A 20289-nucleotide genomic window follows, 5' to 3' on the forward strand; every position below is an offset into this window, starting at 1 on the left:
TCTGCTTTCACAAGTACCCATGCTTTAGAACCATATAACAGCACGGGTAGTATCAGTGTCTTGTAAAGTGTAGTCTTCGTTGGTCGAGAGGTGGCCTTGTTTCTAAACTGCTTACTTAGTCCAAAGTAGCATCTGTTTGCCAGTATTATTCTTCGCTTTATCTCAAAACTAGTGTCATTCGTTTCGGTTACGGCGGTGCCGAGGTAGATAAAGTTACTGACTATCTCAAAATTGTGGTTCCCAACTTTCTCCATGTTCTTTATCTGCTCGGTTGTGCAAGGCTTTTTGGGAGTGGAAACCATCCATTTCGTCTTATCTCCATTTACTGTCAGACCCATTTTCACTGACTCTCTTTCGATTCTTTCAAAGGCTGGAATTACTACTTCTGGTGACCGACCTATGATATCGATATCGTCGGCATAGGCGAGTAGGATGGCTCTCTTGTGATTAGTGTACCATATCTATTCACTTCTGCATCTCATATAATCTTCTCCAGCAGGATATTAAAGAGATCGCACGATAGGCTGTCTCCTTGTATGAAACCTCGTTTGTTATTAAATGGTTCGGAGAGGTTCTTTCCTATTCTTACTGAGGAACGCGTATCAGCAAGTGTCATCCTGCAGAGTCTTATTAATTTTGCAGGGATACCAAACTCAGACATGGCTTGAAATACCTTTGAACGTAAAGGAGTATCGAAGGAGGCTTTGTAGTCAACAAAGAGGTGGTAGGTGTTGATTTGTCCTTCTCGGGTCTTTTCCAGGATTTGGCGCTGTGTGAATATCTGGTCTAGGGTGGATTTACCTGGTCTAAAGCCGCATTGATAGGGCCCAATTATCTCGTTGACTTTAGGTTTTAATCTTTCATAGAGTACGCTCGAGAGTATCTTGTATGCGATGGGGAGGAGACTTATTCCTCTGTAGTTGGCACATTCCGTCTTGTCTCCTTTCTTGTGTACGGGACATAGTATGCTGAGGTTCCAATCATAGGGTATGCGTTCTTCTAGCCAGATTGCGCAGATAAGCTGATGCATACGCCTTATCAGCGTGTCGCCTCCGGTCTTAAATAGTTCAGCGGGTAACCCGTCGGCTCCTGCTGCCTTGTTTTTCATTAGTCGGGTTACTGCTACTTGGACCTCATTCTGACTAGGAGGTAAACATTCTATACCATCATCAGGGATTGGTTCTGCGGTATCCTCTTCGCCGCCAACATCGGACACTAGCAGTTGGGTAAAATGTTCTTTCCATATCCTCAGCATGTTGTCTGTGTCAGTACAGATTTACTTCTTTGTCTCTGCAGGAGGATGTGCCTGAACCAAAGCTATCGGTTTGGTGTTTAATTCTCGGGTAAAATTTCCCTACTTCATTCTGACACCTGTACATCTCAATTCGCTCGCACTCACGTCTTTCCATTTCTTTTTTCTTTCTGCGGAATAGACGTTTCTCCTCTCTCCTTTTCTCCCGATACCTCTCCTTCATCTGTCGCGTTGCTTCAGTAGCATTTCGACACTCTTGGTCGTACCATGGGTTTTTTGGAGGAGGCTTCCGCTACCCAAGTACGGATTTCGCGGCATTTTCCATGGAGTGGGGAATAGTTTGCCACTGCCCCATTATATCATCGGAACAAGGAGTGCTTTCATCAAGCAGTTGGGTCAGTCGAGTGGAGTATGCCGCTGCCATTTGTTGTGTCTGCAGCTTTTCAATGTCCAGCTTCCGTGCAGTGTCAGATCGTACTTTCCTCGTCATGTTCAAACGGGTGCGAACCTTTGCTGCAACAAGATAATGATCCGAATCTATGTTCGCTCCACGGATCGATCGTACATCTAACACACTGGATGAATGCCTTCCATCTATCACAACGTGATCAATTTGGTTTCTCGTGTTTTGATCGTGTGACAGCCATGTGGCTTTGTGGATATTTTTATGTTGAAATCTGGTGCTACTAACTACCATGTTTTTTGCCGCGGCGAAATCTATCAGCCTCAACCCATTACTGGACGTTATCTCGTGGAGGCTAAACTTTCCGACTGTTGGACCAAAAATGTCTTCCTTCCCTATTTTCGCATTAAAATCTCCCACAACGATTTTAATATCATGGGCGGGGCAGCGGTCATATTCTCTCTCTAGGCGCTCGTAGAAAATATCCTTGGTCTGCTCATTTTTGTCTTCCGTCGGGGCATGGGCACAAATAAGGCTGATGTTGAAAAATTTGGCTTTTATGCGGATTGTGGCTAGCCTCTCATCCACCGGAGTAAAGCTGGAGACAAGGTGTTTCAGTCTCCGACTAACCACAAATCCGCAGCCAAATTCATGCCTCGTGTTATGGCAGCTATAGTATGTCCGTTTTTACTATTCCTTTGTTTTTCATAGTAGTTCTATGTTTTCCGGGGGCGGGTTACTGGCCCAGCGCCCCAACCCCATGGGTTTGTGGAATTGCATGTATCCCTCGTTGTGGCGAGCCGCTTGTTTCAAGATCCGACGCTCGCCGCCAGCCGCCCCTAACCTGGGAACAGACGCTGATGTTGGCCATTGGTTATTTGAAGGCGCCAATAACTCGCCTTGTCATCTCGAGAATCATTGGCACTCAGTATTTAATTAAGGGCCAGTGCCACCAGACTCCTCACTGAGACTCTCCTCTCGAAAATCGCTGACTGCCCGCGGCCGCATTTGCAGCTACTCCGCATTAAATCGGGGCTTTCCACCATCCGCAACCTGTGGACGCGCCCGGTAGCTTTGAGCTAAGCTTGCCGTGATAACGATGGGCACCACACAAGTCGGAGCTCAAAGTTCCAGCCTGTGTGGTGCTCATAGTCATCCCGTATCGGCCGGGATTTGAGATAAGAGCACGATACTGATATTTTTTTCAGGGCCAAGTGTCTAGGGGACCACCTCACCCCCGTAAACACTCCTAAATCGGACATCATGAGAAAATCCGGCGAAAATAAAGTCTTTTTAGAATGCCATTGAACCCTCCGAGCGAATTCGTGGTCCAATAAAGATCATACGGAATTCAAATAAAGCCACTTTTATTGTTAGTCAAGCGATATGCATATACATTTTTCGTAGGATGGCATTTCCATTTAAAGTAAACGATATATAGATAAATAATTTGTGAGAATTATCTAAGAACATGCCGCAATCAGAATTTTGCCCTCAATGGCATGCAGTTTGCGTCGTTTGTTATTTCTAAATATCATTCCTTTTCTTTCCCGCGAAGGAAACTATGGCATAATGCACGTATATAAGGTTTCGGCGCCCTTAGCTTCTAATATGTGTATTTAGTTTTGCTGTAAATTTGGTTTTTTTTTAATTTTTTCGGCAGAGCTGCTTGCTTTGAAGAAAAATAAAATAATATAATAATAATAATTTCGAAAGCACAAAAATGTCTCTGTTATCTCTATCCTCTTTGCCTTAATGCTGCTCATGCGCACACACATGCAAATTGAGAAACCCCAATTAAGTTATGTTAGCAGACAATTTGTTAAAGCGATACAAACTTACCAAATGTCAGATGGAAACGGCCATTTTTACTTTGTTTTAAGTTTTACTTCTACCTACATATATAATTCTCCGTGTCCCCAAAACGCTTTAACAGAGTTTTTAATAATTGGGTTGCTCAAAAAATAATTGCGGATTTTTCATATAGTCGGCGTTGACAAATTTTTTCAACGGCTTGTGACTCTGTAATTGCATTCTTTCTTCTGTCTGCTTTAGAAAAAAGTGCGCGAAATTTTGTTTACATTTGTTTGTTTGGCGTCAATTTTAATATGGAGCCCACAAAGGAGCATTTTCGTCATATTTTACTTTATTATTTCCGTAAAGGAAAAAACGCGGAGCAGGTTGCTAAAAAGTTACGAGATGTGTATGGTGATAAAGCCTTAAAAGGAAGGCAGTGTCAAAATTGGTTTCGCAAATTCCATTCTGGAGATTTTTCACTTAAAGTTGAGCCACGTTCAGGTCGGCCAAATGAAGTTGATGATGACCAAATCAAAGCATTAATCGAATTGGATCGTCATGTAACTGAGCGTGAGATAGGAGAGAAGTTAAATATACCAAAATCAACCGTTCATTATCACATTTAAAGTCTTGGACTGGTGAAAAAGCTTGATATTTGGGTACCACATGTATTGAAAGAAATTCATTTAACAAACCGAATCAACGCTTGTGATATGCACCTTAAACGCAATGAATTCGATCCGTTTTTAAAACGAATCATAACTGGAGATGAAAAATGGATTGTTTACAACAACGTTAGTCGAAAACGATCATGGTCCAAGCATGGTGAACCAGCTCAAACCACTTCAAAGGCTGATATCCACCAAAAGAAGGTTATGCTGTCTGTTTGGTGGGGTTGGAAGGGTGTGGTATATTTTGAGCTGCTTCCAAGGAACCAAACGATTAATTCGGATGTTTACTGTCAACAATTGGACAATTCAATTGGAAATTGAATACAGCCATCAAGGAGAAGCGACCAGAATTGGTCAATCGTAAAGGTGTCATATTCCACCAGGACAACGCTAGACCGCACACATCTTTGGTCACTCGCCAAAAACTGAGTGAGCTTGGCTGGGAACTTTTGATGCATCCACCATATAGCCCTGACCTTGCACCATCAGACTACCATTTATTTCGATCTTTGCAGAACTCCTTAAATGGTAAAACTTTCGGCAATGATGAGGCTATAAAATCGCACTTGGTTCAGTTTTTTGCAGATAAAGGCCAGAAGTTCTATGAACGTGGAACACTAAATTTGCCAGGAAGATGGCAAAAGGTTTAAAGTTCATTCTAAGTTTTATGAAAAATGCATTTACTTTCTTTTAAAAAATCCGCAATTACCTTTTGGGCAACCAATATAATTTTGGATGATTTCGGGAACATTTTTTACGTAAAATAAAAATGATTATTGTGTTGCTTTTATTTTCAGACATATTCGGAACTAAACGGATCATCAACTTCGACATCATCATCAGTTCCTAAAGAGATTGTTTCGAGGTTCCGTTTGCAAGGTTCATTTAAATTGGATTGGAAAAGTTTTATTCCTTACGACTATATTGAAAAGGAAGCTACAAGTTCAGATCGCATTGTTCTCCGCGCTAATCGCAGCATGAGGCTATTATTGACATCTGCAACTACGTCGTCCAATAGTATAGCAGGCGACATAAAACTTAAAGGACGCTCAGAATTACATATTCCAAAAAGAGAGCATCAGGGCTATCTTAATGTGGAAGATCCATATTCGCAACATAATTGGAACCGTCGTTGGTGTAGATTGGATGGCATGAACCTGCAAGTGTGGCGAGATGAAAATATTTTGAATGAATCACCTCTTTTAAGTCTCGATTTATATACAAATGCACAAAAGTTTGTTAGACAAGCGGCACGTGATTTGTGCGCTCGTCCGCGAGCTTTTTTTCTAGTTGGAAATATTCGCAAAGCTGGGGAAGTAGCCTCTACTGTGGCTGTCTTCTTCTCGGCAGATACTCAAGAGGATTTGGATATCTGGCTTAATAGCTTAAATGGTATTTTCCAATTGATTAAAATTTGTTTGGTGTAGGCCATCCGCATTATTTGTTTAACATGCCCTAGAAAAAAGTCATACTGGAACGTGTCCCTATAACAAAATAAAAATGTTGCATAGACTAAAATATTGCTGAAGAGATTTTCTTATTTTTTCGAAACATGGAAAAGCGTTGTGTTGTTAATGTACGCCAGGGGTTTGAATTTACGGACTGCAGCGTTGAAATACGGACAAGTAAAAGCAAGTCAAAGAAACATGAATGGATTTGAAACGCTTAACTGGCAGCATTCAGTTTTTGTTTTGTTTCTGTTGCATTTAAGGCCGAAACAGAATGAGCGCGCTGAGCTTTGTTTTTGGGCATCGCGATGGAAAAATGTTAATCTGAACACAAATCCCTCAAAAGCAACGCGGAAAAAATTAAAAATTCAACAGAATGACGCGATGCGAGCGTAATAGCCCCACAATATAGCCCCGGCATCGGATACTTGTGAGCACCACACAGGCCGGAATATTGAGGTCCGATGTGTGTGGTGTTTATTACTGTCACGAGAAGCTTAGCTGCGAGCTACTGGGCGCGTCCACAGGTTGCGGATAGTGGAATGCTCCATACGCAGTGGTTGCAACGGCAGTCGTGGATAATCAGCGGTATCGATCGGAGAGTCTTAGTCTCACCTCACCTCCAAAAACTCCCCCAAACACACATTTTTACGGATTAGGTCAGTATGGGTAACAAATGAAATTAATTTCACTGAAGAGTACGATTTTGATAAACAACTTTGATCTCAGGAGGGTCGTCCCTCTACCGAAACAAACTCGTAACGAAAGGCTACGGGTTAACTAAGTTTATTGACGGCAGTCCTCTAGGTTTCGCCGCCAAATCATCTGTTCTTTCATTCCTCCTTACTCCGCTATGGTCGGCACCCAAACGATGCAGATCGTACCATACTCAGAGAAGCCCTTAATTACCTTCTAACACTCCCAGACTGTTGGTTACCTTGCCGCCTTGGTTGTTATTACCCTGATGTCCAGTTTACTGCCCGTAAAGATGTTTACACTCAACGTCCCCGCGTTAGCACCATACCAACTTTGCGCATTCCATGATCGCCCGCATCTCCGCTTATAGGTCAGGCAGTCGAAAACAGATATATCAGATAATCTATACAATATACAAATTATTGCATTATATAAAAATGCAATAATTTCTATACGTAAATTTATGTCTTTTGCAAATTCAAATTTGCCCGTGAACATTCAATTAAGGAACATGGCTTCTATGCATGGCATAGTACCTCACAAATGTCGCCAGAATTAGTAGGTGAAAACCACAAATTTTTTCTGATGTTCCCAGCAGGATTCGAATCCGGGCGTTCAGCGTCATAGACGGACATGCCAACCTCTGCGCTATGATAGCGTTTGATCATGTCCTTTCGGTCTTCCGTTTTTCTGGTCCCAAAATTTCGAATAAAAGGAAAGAAAAAACCCTTTTTGCTTTTTATTTAAATTCTTTCTATCAAAATTCGTTGCTAATCCAACCGTTTCTTTTGTGCCTTAGTTTTATTTTATAAAGGATGATTTTTTAGCCATTGTCTTTTTGGCAACACTGGTTCAACAGCTCAAGCATGTTTCGTTGTTGTTGTTGTTGTTGTAGCAGTATGTTGATGCATGTTTCGTGTTTTGTTTCATTGTCAATCATCTTATGTTTGGTCTAATTTAACCATGACTCGTCCGTAAACGAACAAATTATTGAATTTTATTATCAAAATGCGGGCTCTATTACGCAGTTCAGTTAAGTTAAGCTAATTCTTGGCTCAACATGGTACAAAAATAAGCAGAATTTTCGATTTTGGGGTAAAGGTCAGCCAGTAGCATTGCAAGAGCTACCAATGCATCCAAAAAAGTCACAGTTTAGTGCGGTTTATTTGAGTTTTGAGTTTGATATGCCACACAGTACGCGTAACAATGGGACCGATCAAGTGGCGTCCTAGATCGTGCGACTTAACGCCTTTAGACTATTTTTGTGGGGCTATGTTAAAGCTCGTGCCTATACAGACAAGCCCGCTTCAATTGGCGCACTGGAAGACAACATCGAAGCATTTATTCGTGAGATACCGGCCAAAATGTTGGAAAGAGAATGCCAAAATCGGACTAAGCGGATGGACCATTTGAGGCGCAGTCACGGTCAACATCTGCATAAATAATCTTCAAACAGTAAGTTATGTGGACCGTACTATAGATTTAAATAAAGATTTCATGCATTTTTCTGAATTTTATGCGTTTTTATACCCACCACCGAAGGATGGGGGGTATATTCATTTTGTCGTTCCGTTTGCAACACATCGAAATATCCATTTCGGACCCTATAAAGTATATATATTCTTGATCAGCGTAAAAATCTAAGACGATCTAGACATGTTCGTCCGTCTGTCCGTCTATCTGTTGAAATCACGCTACAGTCTTCAAAAATAGAGATATTACGCTGAAACTTTGCACAGATTATTTTTTTTTTCCATAAGAAGGTTAAGTTCGAAGATGGGCTATATCGGACTATATCTTGATATAGTCCCCTCATATAGACCGATCCGCCAATTTAGGGTCTTAGGCCATAAAAGCCACATTTATTATCCAATTTTGCAGAAATTTGGGATAGTGAGTTATGCTAGGTCCTTCGACATCCTTCGTCAGTTTGACCCAGATCGGCCCCGATTTGGATATAGCTGCCATATAGACCGATCCTCCGATTTAGGGTCTTAGGCCCATAAAAGCCACATTTATTATCCGATTTTGCTGAAATTTGGGACAGTGAGTTGTCTTAGGCCCTTCGACATCTTTCTTCAAAATGGCCCTGATCGGATCAGATTTGGATATAGCTGCCCCATAGACCGATCCGCCGATTTAGGGTCTTAGGCCAATAAAAGCCACATTTATTATCCGATTTTGCTGAAATTTGGGACAGTGAGTTGTGTTAGGTCCTTCGACATCTTCGACAATTTGGCTCAGATCGGTCTAGATTTGAATATAGCTGCCATATAGACCGATCCCTCGATTTAAGGTTTTAGGCCCATAAAAGTCGCATTTATTGTCCGATGTCGCCGAAATTTGGGACAGTAAGTTATGTTAAACCCCGTGACATACTTCTGCAATATGGCACAGATCGTTTCAGATTTGTATATAGCTGCCATATAGACCGATCTCTCGGTTTTAGGTTTTGGGGCCATAAAAAGCGCATTTATTGTCCGATGTCGCCGAAATTTGGGATAGTGAGTTGTATTAGGCCCTTCGACATCCTTTTTCAATTTCATCCTTCTTCGGATCAGATTTGGATATAGCTGCCATATAGACCGATCTCTCAATTTAAGGTTTTGGGCCCATAAAAGGCGCATTTATTATCCGATGTCGCCGAAATTTGAGACAGAGTTAAGTTAAGCCCCTCCACATATTTCTGTTATTTGGTCTAGATCGATCAAGATTTGCATATAACTGCCATATAGACTGATATCTCGATTTAAAGTCTTGGCCCCAAAGAAGGCTCATTTATAATCCGATTTAACTGAAATTTGACACAGTGACTTATGTTAGGCTTTTCGACATCCAAGTTGTATATGGTTCAAATCGGTTTATTTATAGATATAGCTACTAAAAATACCAATATTTTGTTATACGCAATTGAACAATGACTTGTACTTATAAGTATTTGGTCCAAATCGGAACATATTTCGATGTAACTGCTACGGTACACAAGTTATTCAATTTTCACCGGATTTTAATGAAATATATACCCGAGATGGTGAGTATCCAAAGTTCGGCCCGGCCGAACTTAACGCCTTTTTACTTGTTTTTTTATTTAACAACTTTCCTATAGCTCTTCAAAAATAACCCTGCAACTTCTTGATGTTGATTTTACTATTTAAAGTGGCTTTCAGATGTCAATATACTGAGGGCTCGTGAAATTATGGTTGCTAGAGTATTTATTGAATTTCACTGTACTTTCCAAGTAAAATTCGCACGAAATTTAGAACTATTGTTGACGTTTTCCATTTTGTCGCCAAATTTGGAATAATTTGTCTTAAAACATCCCCAAATATGAATGAATTTTCCAAAGTAAAGTTTTCAAGCTGTTTAATTTAAAGAATTCGTAAAACAGAAAAAATTATTTCAACATAAACAGTATTGTTCTTTAAGTCATATCGCCGAGTTTAGGCTTTTTAGCTCATACACATTTTTTGATTGTCAGAATATGAGAGGTTCATGTCTAACGGCTTAAAATTAAAAATACTCGCCAGTCGAAAGCATTAGTCAATTTTAAACGATCAAACTTTGATGCCAGATTTCAAATTCGGAATTCTAGATATTTATGGAAAATTGATTTATACATCATTTGGATACCAATGATTTGTTTTGCTATTTGGACTACATTAATTTATAAGTCGGAACTAAAATCTTGTTCACATCAGATAAGAACTGCACTTCCCAGTCTGTCAACTCTGGAGATCGGTTTTTATAGGTTGGAAGTCACAACAAAAATCTTTGTGCACAATTTTCACTAAATGGGAAAAATTGCACCTTCAGAGGTCCGAGGAAGTAAAATATGAACATCGACTTACATGAGTGCTATCTAAATATGAGACGATGTGGGTCATTAATTGTTCTACATCAATAAGAAGCATTCCCCCCTATTCCGCTATTACCCGGCACCCAAACGATGCAGATTGTGCCATCATCAGAGAAGGCGTTAATCTCCTTCTTGCACTCCAAGACTGTACGCGACCTTGCCGTTCTGGTTGTTATTGCCCTGATGGTCAGTTTACTGTCCGTAAAGATGTTGACACACGACGTCCACGCATCCCACCACCTCGCGCATTCCGTGGTCGCCCGGATCTTTGCCTGCAGGATCGTATTATGGTCAGGCCGTGTGTAATACACATCCAATGTACTTCCGTTTTTTTACGACGTGCTCTGTTAAAAAGTCGGCGCACCTCTTTTCCAATGTTGCGAATCTCCCCGGTCATTCAAGGTTTTTCTTGGGCTAATTTCACGAAGAGGACAACTATCTTCTGAAGACTCCACTAGTGCAGTCATAATCCTGTTGACATTATCGTCAATGTCTTCTATGCTTGGACAATCTAAATTATCTTGACCAAACCATTTTCTGAGTAGTCTTCTGAATTTTGTCCAGTTGGTTTTCAACTTATTACGAAAGCTTATCGGATTCGGCGCTGGCCGTGCTATTCTAAACCTATACAGCGATGGTCTGAGAAGGAATGCTCCATGGAGACCCTCCAATCCTGAACCTTATCGATTAGATTTTCCGAACATATCGTCACATCTAAAACCTGCTCCCTAATCCTATTTAAAAAGGTAGCGGTGTTACCAATATTAGGTGTTATTAGGTCCTTAGTATTCGAGAATTCTGCCAAGGCTTGGCCCCGCTTTAGGCTGCATTGAGTTTCCGGTCACTGCCTGCTGTTTTAATATTAGGATCTTTGCATATCCTAGTCTTCCGAATCTTGAGAAAGTCGTTGATGGTTCCGTCGTCGGGTCCCTGTTTGTTAGGCTGTATTGAGTCTACCGTCCCTACAATGCCTGATGTTCCAATATTAGGATCTTTCTTCCAATATTAGGATCTTCCAAATCTTTAATAAATGAGCTTCTTGCGAGTAGGCTATGGTCTCATCGTCGTTTCCCTGCGCGTTAGGCGCCATCGAGTTCTCTGTCACTGCACTGCCTGATATTTCAGCATTAGGATCTTTATCCATCCTAGTCTTCCTAATCTCGAGAGAGTCGTTGATGGTTCCGTCGTCGGGTCCCTGTTCGTTTGGGTGTGTTGTGTCTCTCGCCCCTGCACTGCGTGTTGTTTTAGTATTAGGATCTTTGCTTATCCAAGTCTTCCCCCTTTATTGAGAGAGTCGGTGATTATCTCGTCGTCGACCCCCTGTCCGTTAGGTGTTATTGAGTGTCCCGCCACTGCACCTCCTGATGGCTCAATATGAGGATATTTGCCTATCCTTGTCTTCCTAATCTTGAAAAAGACGGCCATGGGCCTGTAGTAGTTCCATCATTCGTTCCGTCGCGATTTCGCCGGCCACATCCTTAATGAAGACTGTCGCCTTTGTGTGCTGTGGGATGTCCATCTTTCTCACAAGGCCGAGCTTTGCTCCCTAGGTAGTGTGGATACTTCCAACGAGCTTTTTAACGCCATCGATACATTCCGCCCTCTATATACACAGCTGAACCCCCTTCAGAGTTCAATACATGTTCGATAACCCGAACGAACCGACGATCTGGTGAAATTCTACCTGAGTCGATATCGACGACTGCATAAGTCAGCTCATCTCTGTTGTGCTTCCTTGCCACTCCGACGTAAAAGGGCGGCTCCGCGACCATCTTCCCATTCCGTGATGGCTGTGGCATCCTTTCAGAAGTCACAGTGCTCCATGAAGACTCAGGGGCCATGCGCGCTTCCTTCATTGCAGTTCCGACTTTGTCTCCCTCCACAGGACACTGTCTGGAGTCTCCATTGCGGGGGGCTGGCTTGGTCTTCCCAGAGTACTTGAAAGCAGGGAGCTCTTTCTTCTGCAGCATTTTTGCAGTGTTATGCTCTTCAGGAGATCTGATTCTTTTTCCAGCTTCCGTAGAAGAGCTTGGAATGTCAGCTCTATCCCTAACAGCATCCTGCACTTTCGCCCGATTGCGCTGTCTCCTTCGTCGTGCCCCGGATCGCTTTCTCGGTCTGCTTGTGAGCTTAGCAAAGCCATAGCTGACCTCTGCCCTCATCTCTCGATTCGACTGTGATGACTGTGTCATTGACACTATCGCTGTCTGAATCCGAGTCGGAAACACCACCATTAGTTAAAGTCTGGGGACGAACTGTGAACTGTCCGTCTCTTCCTCATTAATTAGTCTGGCGCCTGCTTGTGCGCTTGAAGCATTACTCTCGACTACAGGTGCCATGGCACCCACACCTATATCTTTGGATATCATTTGGATAAAAGGTAGTACTTATTCCGAGATACAGATATTTTTCTTTGAGGAGCGAAATGAAAACACGTCCGCTCTACTCAACGGCAAAATTTTTTTTCTATTTGCTTTACTGCGACTATGAAACACTAAAAAGTAAAAGCAACAGCAAAAGCTAAACACGAAGAAACAGAATGACTTACCTTGACTTGATAGGAAATGTTGTTTTTGTTGCAATAACTTTGCTTTTTCACTGCGGCTTCTATTTTTTACATTTTTACCGATAAGGGCAATATGGGTATCAATTGAATTACTCGAAAACACATGCATTGGAAAAGTACAGCTAATAGACAGGGCTGTCGAGCGTGGTTAATATGGTAATATTGAATGATATTCGCCCTAACAGACAAATACTTGAAAATGAAAAAAATCGGCAGAGCCCGGCCGGGATTCAAACCTGGGCACACGAAGCAACAGCGAGGGCCGTTGCCGTTGTCTAGCTTTCGAAGCCATCAATACAACTTCCAACAGATGCACAGAATCATGTGCATACCATGGGAGTGGTGTAATTTTTTGTAGACAAAAAATCTACAATTACACGAAAACACATGCATTGGGAAAAGTACAGCTAAGAGGCAGGGTTGTCGAGCGTGGTTAATGTGGTATTTGTATCATAGAGGTGTTTTCGCAATAAATACGATACAAATGCAACATACTAACGTACGGCCTTTGAAGCCGTCACACCTAATATGGTTGAAAAGTCTTCTAACCAAAGGCGAAACGCGTCCCATAGTGGTTGGTATGTGTTGCGATCTCTGGCTTTCCTTTTCCAACTGCAAAGAAAATCTCCGATCATTGAACTCCTGAAGAGTACGATTTCGATATACAACTTCCGCCTCAAGGGGGATCGCCCTATCCAAAAAACAGCCGCAGAAGAATATTTTTATCGATTGGGCAATATGAGTATCAAATGAAAGGTATTCATCTGAAGGTTACGAGTTTGATATACATATTTACAAATTTAACCTCAAGTGTCATCTCACCCCCAAAAGACATTTTTACCGATTAGGGCAATATGGATTTGAAATGATATTTAAAGTAGAGTACGATTTGGGTACAAAGGTTCGACCCCAAGTGTCAGGGCGTATGGGTATGAATTTGTTATACAAATTTATACAAATACAAATCTCCCAAAGACCCCAAAAAGACATTTTTACGGATTGGGACATGGGTATAGAATAAAATGTATTTAAGATAAGGGTAAAATCGTATATTAAAATTTGCCTGAGTGCCGTCCCGTTCTTAAACCCCAAAACAAAAAGTTTTGTTGGCATAAATGTTTCGGACCAAGAGCCTGCGGCGGTCACCCTGTTACTAGGTGCCTAATTTCAATATCAGACTCGGAATCTACTATAAAAGAACTTTAATCTAAGATCTATATTGTCCCGAACTGTTTGGGAATTTTTGTGGGTATTGTATTTATATAAAAAATTTTTCTTGAGTCAAGTACCTTGCAGTTGATTGATTGATTGCATATTATCCAATCGTGAAAAATTTCTTTTGGTTTTTTTAGTGGGTGGGGGACACCATGACACTTGGGTATATCAAAACCGTACTTTTCAGTTATATATTTTTTATGTGATACCCATATTGCCCAATCGATAAAAATGTCCTGCTTGGGGCGTTTTGGGGATGAGGAGACTCCCCTGACAGCTGTGACAAAATTTGTATATGAAATTCGTACACTACTTTTAATTAGCTTTCATTTCATACCCGTATTGTCCTATTTTTGATGAAGCGCATTTTTTGCCCAATGGGTTCGTCAAAATCCCAAAAGGTTCTTACATGTAAAGTTGTACCACAATGGACGAAAACGTCTAAGTGATTCTTTTGGCAGACTGTCACTTTAACCTATAAGTAAAGTTTCAAAGCAATTGTACCACAAGAAGTGGTAGTGGTCTAAAATGGTTTAAAGCAACAAAAATACAACCAATAACTGAATTCTGCTACTTAAGCGATTCAAATCGATCCGAGGTACTTTGGATTGATGTGATTGCTTTAACTGTTTACTTAGCAAGAAGCACAATCATTCTGTCTCCCTTTTAATTTTGCTGTTGGTTTTGCTTTTTTTGTTTCGCTGTTACTATTTTGAACCAGCAATTAACATCAAGAAGCCATGATTGGTGCCTGAGGAATTCAGCTCACCAATTAAGAACCAAAGGATCGTCGAGAATATAATGACATATTGATTGAATTTTTTTTTAAATGCCTAGCTACTCTTATGGCATAAACCCATCTCGCCTGCGCTTGGCGCTAGTGACCTCTACATGGAATGGGTCGGCTTTAGAGAGTATACCAATCGGCGTTTCAGTTAGCTGACACCCTCGCCAAATGTGCTAGTTGCTGACAAGAAATTCCGCGATATCACTAAGCAGCAGCCGCTCGCATTATACCCCAAGTGCGGATAAATATCCCGGCGCAGGCAGTGCAGCGCAGCTATATTATTAAGGTACCGTTCTAGGTAAGCTGTGGTCTATTGTTAAGTGACTCTCGAACCACGAAAAACGGACGACAGGACCTCAGTCACTTTTGGCGACGTAACTGTGACAGATGCAAAAAGATGCTTCAGGTTGTTCAATCGTCAAATTATTGAGCAACCCGAGAGTGCCAAGGCTTGGAGGAGAGCCATTCGTCGTATGCGTGGTATCCGAGCAGATGGACAGCCATCACAATTTACCGTGAACGAAGTTACGATTGTCATCCGCCCAGTCATCCAAGACGTTGGGCCCCGACGGAATCTCTACACTGTTGCTGAAGAATCTGGATCTACATGGAGTCGAGTCGACTGTTAACCTGGATTTGAGAATTCTTATAGTACCGGTTGTCTGGAAGATGGCAGAGTGATCGACCCACTGAAGCCTCGAAAGGACCAGAGTAAGAGGGAGTCGTACAAACCGGTTTCCCTTTTCTCGCCAGTAGCCAAGACGCTTGAGGGACTACTCCTCCCGAGTCTAGTTGGAGAATTTCCATTCGTCGAGCATCAGCATGGATTTCGAAAACTGCGAAAACATTCGACGTCATACCAAACTATTTGGCGACCTCACCAACTCGTCCCTCCATCCAGGCCGAAGACGCTGGATCTCGAATTATCTGTGTGGCCGCCAGTCGTTTGTGGAATCTAAAGATTTATTTATTTTGAAGTATAGTACAGCAAGTTTTACAACTTATATTTATAGTACTAACTATAATTTGTAATTTAAAATATTAGAGGCCATTTCTGATAAATTGCGCTAATTTCAACGTATAAATAAGATAAAAATATATGAATATTAATGAAACCTAATTAAAAAAGCATTATATTAACTTTAAACGAAATTTTAAAAATAATTTTGTACAACCTGAAAAATCAATTTACCTATTAAAAAGTTATTGAAATAAAGCATTAAACTAGAAAATGAAAAAAAAAATCCTTTGCAAAAACATTAAATATTTAAACATTAGTGCAACAATATTTTTGGCAGGATGTATGATTTGGCTATAATGTGTCTGACTGTCTGTGATATAAAGTATTGTACATGTCATAGAGTCCTCAACATACCGTAAACTTGACCTACAACACTATTAATACGTTTATTCCAAGACGAAGAATTGTCAAATATAATATCTAAATTCCTAGCGGCACTCACGCACTAAACAACGCTGTTATTCAAAATAAGGCTTAAAGATATAGTATCAAGGTTATGTCTCGGTATAACTATGCATTTTGTTTTAGATGGGTTGAGTGCTAAGCCATTCTCAGAAGTCCATCTGCAAATGGCTCCCAAACTGGCATTAATGTGATCAACATAACTAAAAACGTCATCGACAATGCATGAATAATAGACTTGGACGTCATCGGCATATATATGCATACTAGGAGGATTTCTTATATTATATTCTGCTTGACTTCCATTCTTAAAATAAGTCAATCATGGTCACTTCTGAATCTCCAAAATTAAAGAATCGTTTGAGCTTAAGAATTAACATCTTGTGATCGACCGAATCAATTGCTATCGGGAGATCGAAAAGGACAAGGAAACTGACAAGATTGCTATTAATATTGCGTCTGATGCCTTCCACATCATTAGATTAGAGCCAGACTGTCGTTCAGTTAGAAGCCTATGTTCTTCAAGAAATAACTTAATCTGTTCATGTATGAACTTTTGTAATACTTTCGACAAGTAGTGTAATATCGCCATGGGGACGAATTCATTATTCGATTTCGGCAGTGGAATTATTATATGTATATCACTCAATAAATCATGAGATTTAATATTCTTGTAATCTCTATATGAAAAAGTCTCATCCGAAACGTGTAATGAAAAAATTTACGTTAGAAAACTAAGGTCATGTTTAAGAAATTAATTGCCGAGACTTTGTTAAGAAGCCAATTATGGGAATTATTTACTAGAAACAAGTCGAGTAACGTGTCCGTGGTTCGTGAGAAATGGGCCGGTGAGACCTCGTTAACTGAATAGAAGTCCAGTGAGTTAAACTCATCAATAAGAACTCTGTTGTTGAGCAAATTGGAATTAAAATCCTCTGCAATTACAACGTCTTGAACTGTTTTGGTACTATTGGATTCTCGAATAGTACCAAGTAGATTTTGCCTGTTACGATCACCTAATGGAATAAATAAAAATTCCATGCACTCATTAGCGGCAGATTTCATCACAATCCTTGAGTTAAAGTTTCTCCTTACGTAAACGCTGCCCCACCAACGTGCGTTAATCTATCGGTTCGGGATAAGCGGTATTTATCCAGTTTAACAAGCCCATCAGGAACATCATCTCTTAACAATGTCTCACTAATGCATATGACATTGACACCAGAGTTAGTGGATATGAATATAAATTCGTCTATTTTAGGAAAAAAAAAATTTGTGTATTAAAACCTCTGAGCAGTGTATCATTAAATCCGGATTTAAGGCTCTCGTCAGCTGACTTTATAAAGGGAAAACAGATGATTGAGCCATTAGGTTGGGTAAGGTTGAAAAGAGGGTGTAGATATTAATGCGCCCCATGCCACTATGGACAAACACCTAAGCCAGTAATCGGCTTGTTGTGCCCTCTTAAAACTATAAAGTAACCTCGAAAAAGAAAATCTAGGTTAGGTTGAAAAGAGGGTGCAGATTTTAATGCGCCTCATGCCACTATGGACATACACCTAAGCCAGTAATCGGCTTGTTGTGCGCTCTAAAAACTATAAAGTAGCCTCTAAAAAGAAAATTTTAAGTTAGGAATTCCGTGCTACATACAAAATCCTTAGCTGTTTTCCATGTCACTCCCCTAAGTTGGTTCATGTCTGGTATTGTGTCCCCACCTGAGTGCCGGTATCTGTTAGACGCGAAAGTCGAGCAATGACAAAGGAAATGCCCCAACGTCTCATCATCTTCCCCGCACGACCTACACATGTTATTACTTGCCGAACCGTTTTAACATGAGTGAGCTCGTAGTCCATGTGTCCCGTTATGATACCAACAGCTATACTGACCTCCTTCTTACTTCCTTTCAGTAATAGCCTCGTCTTCTCACGATCAGGATCCCCCATAGGATTTTCGCCGTCCTACCGACCGTTTCGCTGTTCCACAATATTGCATGCGCATTCGTTGCCTCGCACTCGACCTCAAGGTTCATCTTAGGTATCCGATCGAAAACCTTTTCCCTTGCTTCCTGGTTTCCTATCGTCACCTCGATTATGCCGCGATGGTATGAGCTGCTCCCATCCTCAATCCATTCTCCCATCGCCTTAAGTCGCAGTGGCTGCCCCACACTTAATCTGTATGTCAATGGGTCGGATATCTAGAATAGTCTCCAGTGGCCTAGTGGGCATGGTCCTCATCGCTCCGTATATGCCACGACAACAAGTTCTTTGAACCTGTTGTATGGTCCTTAAGTTGCTTTTTTTCTCCATTTCAGTCCACCAAACTACTGAGGCGTAAGTAAGTATTGGTCTAATCACGCTCCTGTAGAGCCAGTGGACTATCCTCGGATTCTGGCTCCATTTCGAGCCTATGGCCCGTCTACATAGTGCCCAACATCTGTGAGCCTTCTTAGTACGCTCCTGAATGTGACACTTACAATTCAGTTTCCTGTCCAAGATCACATCTAAGTAAGATATCGAAGTATTGACATTGTCAGATACATTGGCCCACCTTTGTCTTCCTTGTGAACGGGAATATTTCAGTCTTCTCTGGGTTAACAATGAGACCTCTGGGTCTAGCCCAGTCATATGCCATATACAAGAACCTTTCGGCCCTTCTGCATAGCTGGTTCGGAACCTTACCATTTAGAAGTATAATAACATCGTATGCGAAGCAGGCGTGTTCAAATCCCACCTCAGTCAGCATCCGTAATAGGTCATTTATGGTGGTCACCCATAGGAGTGGCGATGTCCCTGTGGCGTGCCTTGTGCCACTCCTCCCCGATCATCCAAAGTTTTCGAGGAGGACAACTAACTTCCGAAGACTCCACTAGTGCAGTATTAATCCTGTTGACATTTTCGTCAATGTCTTCTATGCTTCGACAATCTAAATTTTCATGCCCAAATCTTCTTCTGAGTAGCCTCCCGAATTTTGTCCAGTTGGTTTTCAAGCTTATCTGATTCGGCGCTGGTCGTGCTATTCTAAATCTAATGTAGCGATGGTCAGAAAAAGAGTGTTCCATGGAGACCCTCCAATCCTGAACTCCATCGATTAGATTTTCCGAACATATCGTCACATCTAATACCTCCTCCCTAATCCTATTAACAAAGGTAGCGGTGTCACCAATATTAAGTGTTATTAGGTCGTTAGTATTCAAGAACTTTCCCAGGTCTTGGCTCCGCTTATTGGTGTTGGTTCTACCCCACGAAATGTGGTGAGAGTTCGCATCGCACCCTATTAGTATCTCGTTTCCTGTCTGTTTTGCTTTCCTCACCAGCCGTTGCAGCTCCGACGTGAGTGGCAGTGTCGGAGAGCCGAAAGGCAGATAAAGTGATGCCAGGTATACTCCACCGTCTCCCTGTTTCACCACTGTTGCATCCACGTTGACAACTCTGGGGAAAATATGTAATTCAAATTTTTATGACAAATAACGCAGGTCCTCGGCCGATTAGCAGTGTTAGCATAGAATAATTGGTAGTTGATTTGATTCAGTCCAGAAACTTTGTTCCGGGTCGTCCATGGCTCCTGAATGAAGGCAATATGAAAATTGCTCTTGATGATTTTTTCCATCAGAGCATGTGTAGCTATCTCGTTCCGTAGATTTTTATTTGGATTACCTCAATCATTGGTCCTCCAGTAAATGGGCGTCTTGGTATCAGGTGATGATTTCATCGTCTTCCCTCTGTTCTTAAGACCGCATTGACTTTTCTGTCACTTTCCTGTCAATGATGTCATCGTATTGGGTTCTTTGCCTATCCTAGTCTTCCGACTCTTTATAAATTCGGGAATGGTTCCATCGTCGGGTCCCTGTTCGTTAGGCTGTATTCAGTTTTCATTCCCTGTACTGCCTAATGTTTCAAAACTAGGATCTTTGCCTATCTTAGCCTTCCAAATCTTAAGTAAATGGGCTTCTTGGGAGAAGGTGATGGTACCATCATCGGCTCCCTGTTCGTTAGGCTGCATTGAGACTCCTGTCGCTGCTCTGCATAATTTTTCAATATTAAGATATTTACCTATCTCAGTATTCCGAATCTCGAAGTCGGTGATGGATCCGTCGTCGGGTCCCTGTTGTTTCGCCACTGCACTGGATCTTTGCTTATTCTAGTTTTTCCAATATTGAGAGAGGCGGTGGTAGTCTC

The 20289-nt window shown here is 41.4% G+C and overlaps 1 protein-coding gene across 4 annotated transcripts in view; it reads left to right on the top strand.

Moving 5' to 3' along the window:
• LOC106091731 (sulfotransferase 1 family member D1) overlaps positions 1–20289 on the top strand; it is a 236511-nt gene that overhangs the window by 57751 nt on the left and 158471 nt on the right. The window contains exon 7 of one of the 4 annotated variants that reach the window (XM_059370424.1): positions 4921–5651. The exons of the other annotated variants lie outside the window; for them this stretch is intronic. Within the exon in view, the coding sequence (XP_059226407.1) occupies positions 4921–5550 (630 nt within the window). The 3' untranslated portion in view covers positions 5551–5651. Of the gene's footprint in view, positions 1–4920; positions 5652–20289 lie in introns of those variants that run through there. 4 annotated transcript variants of the gene reach the window in all.

This window comes from Stomoxys calcitrans, chromosome 5, assembly GCF_963082655.1.
Source record: "Stomoxys calcitrans chromosome 5, idStoCalc2.1, whole genome shotgun sequence".
Classification (NCBI taxonomy): Eukaryota; Metazoa; Arthropoda; class Insecta; order Diptera; family Muscidae; genus Stomoxys; species Stomoxys calcitrans.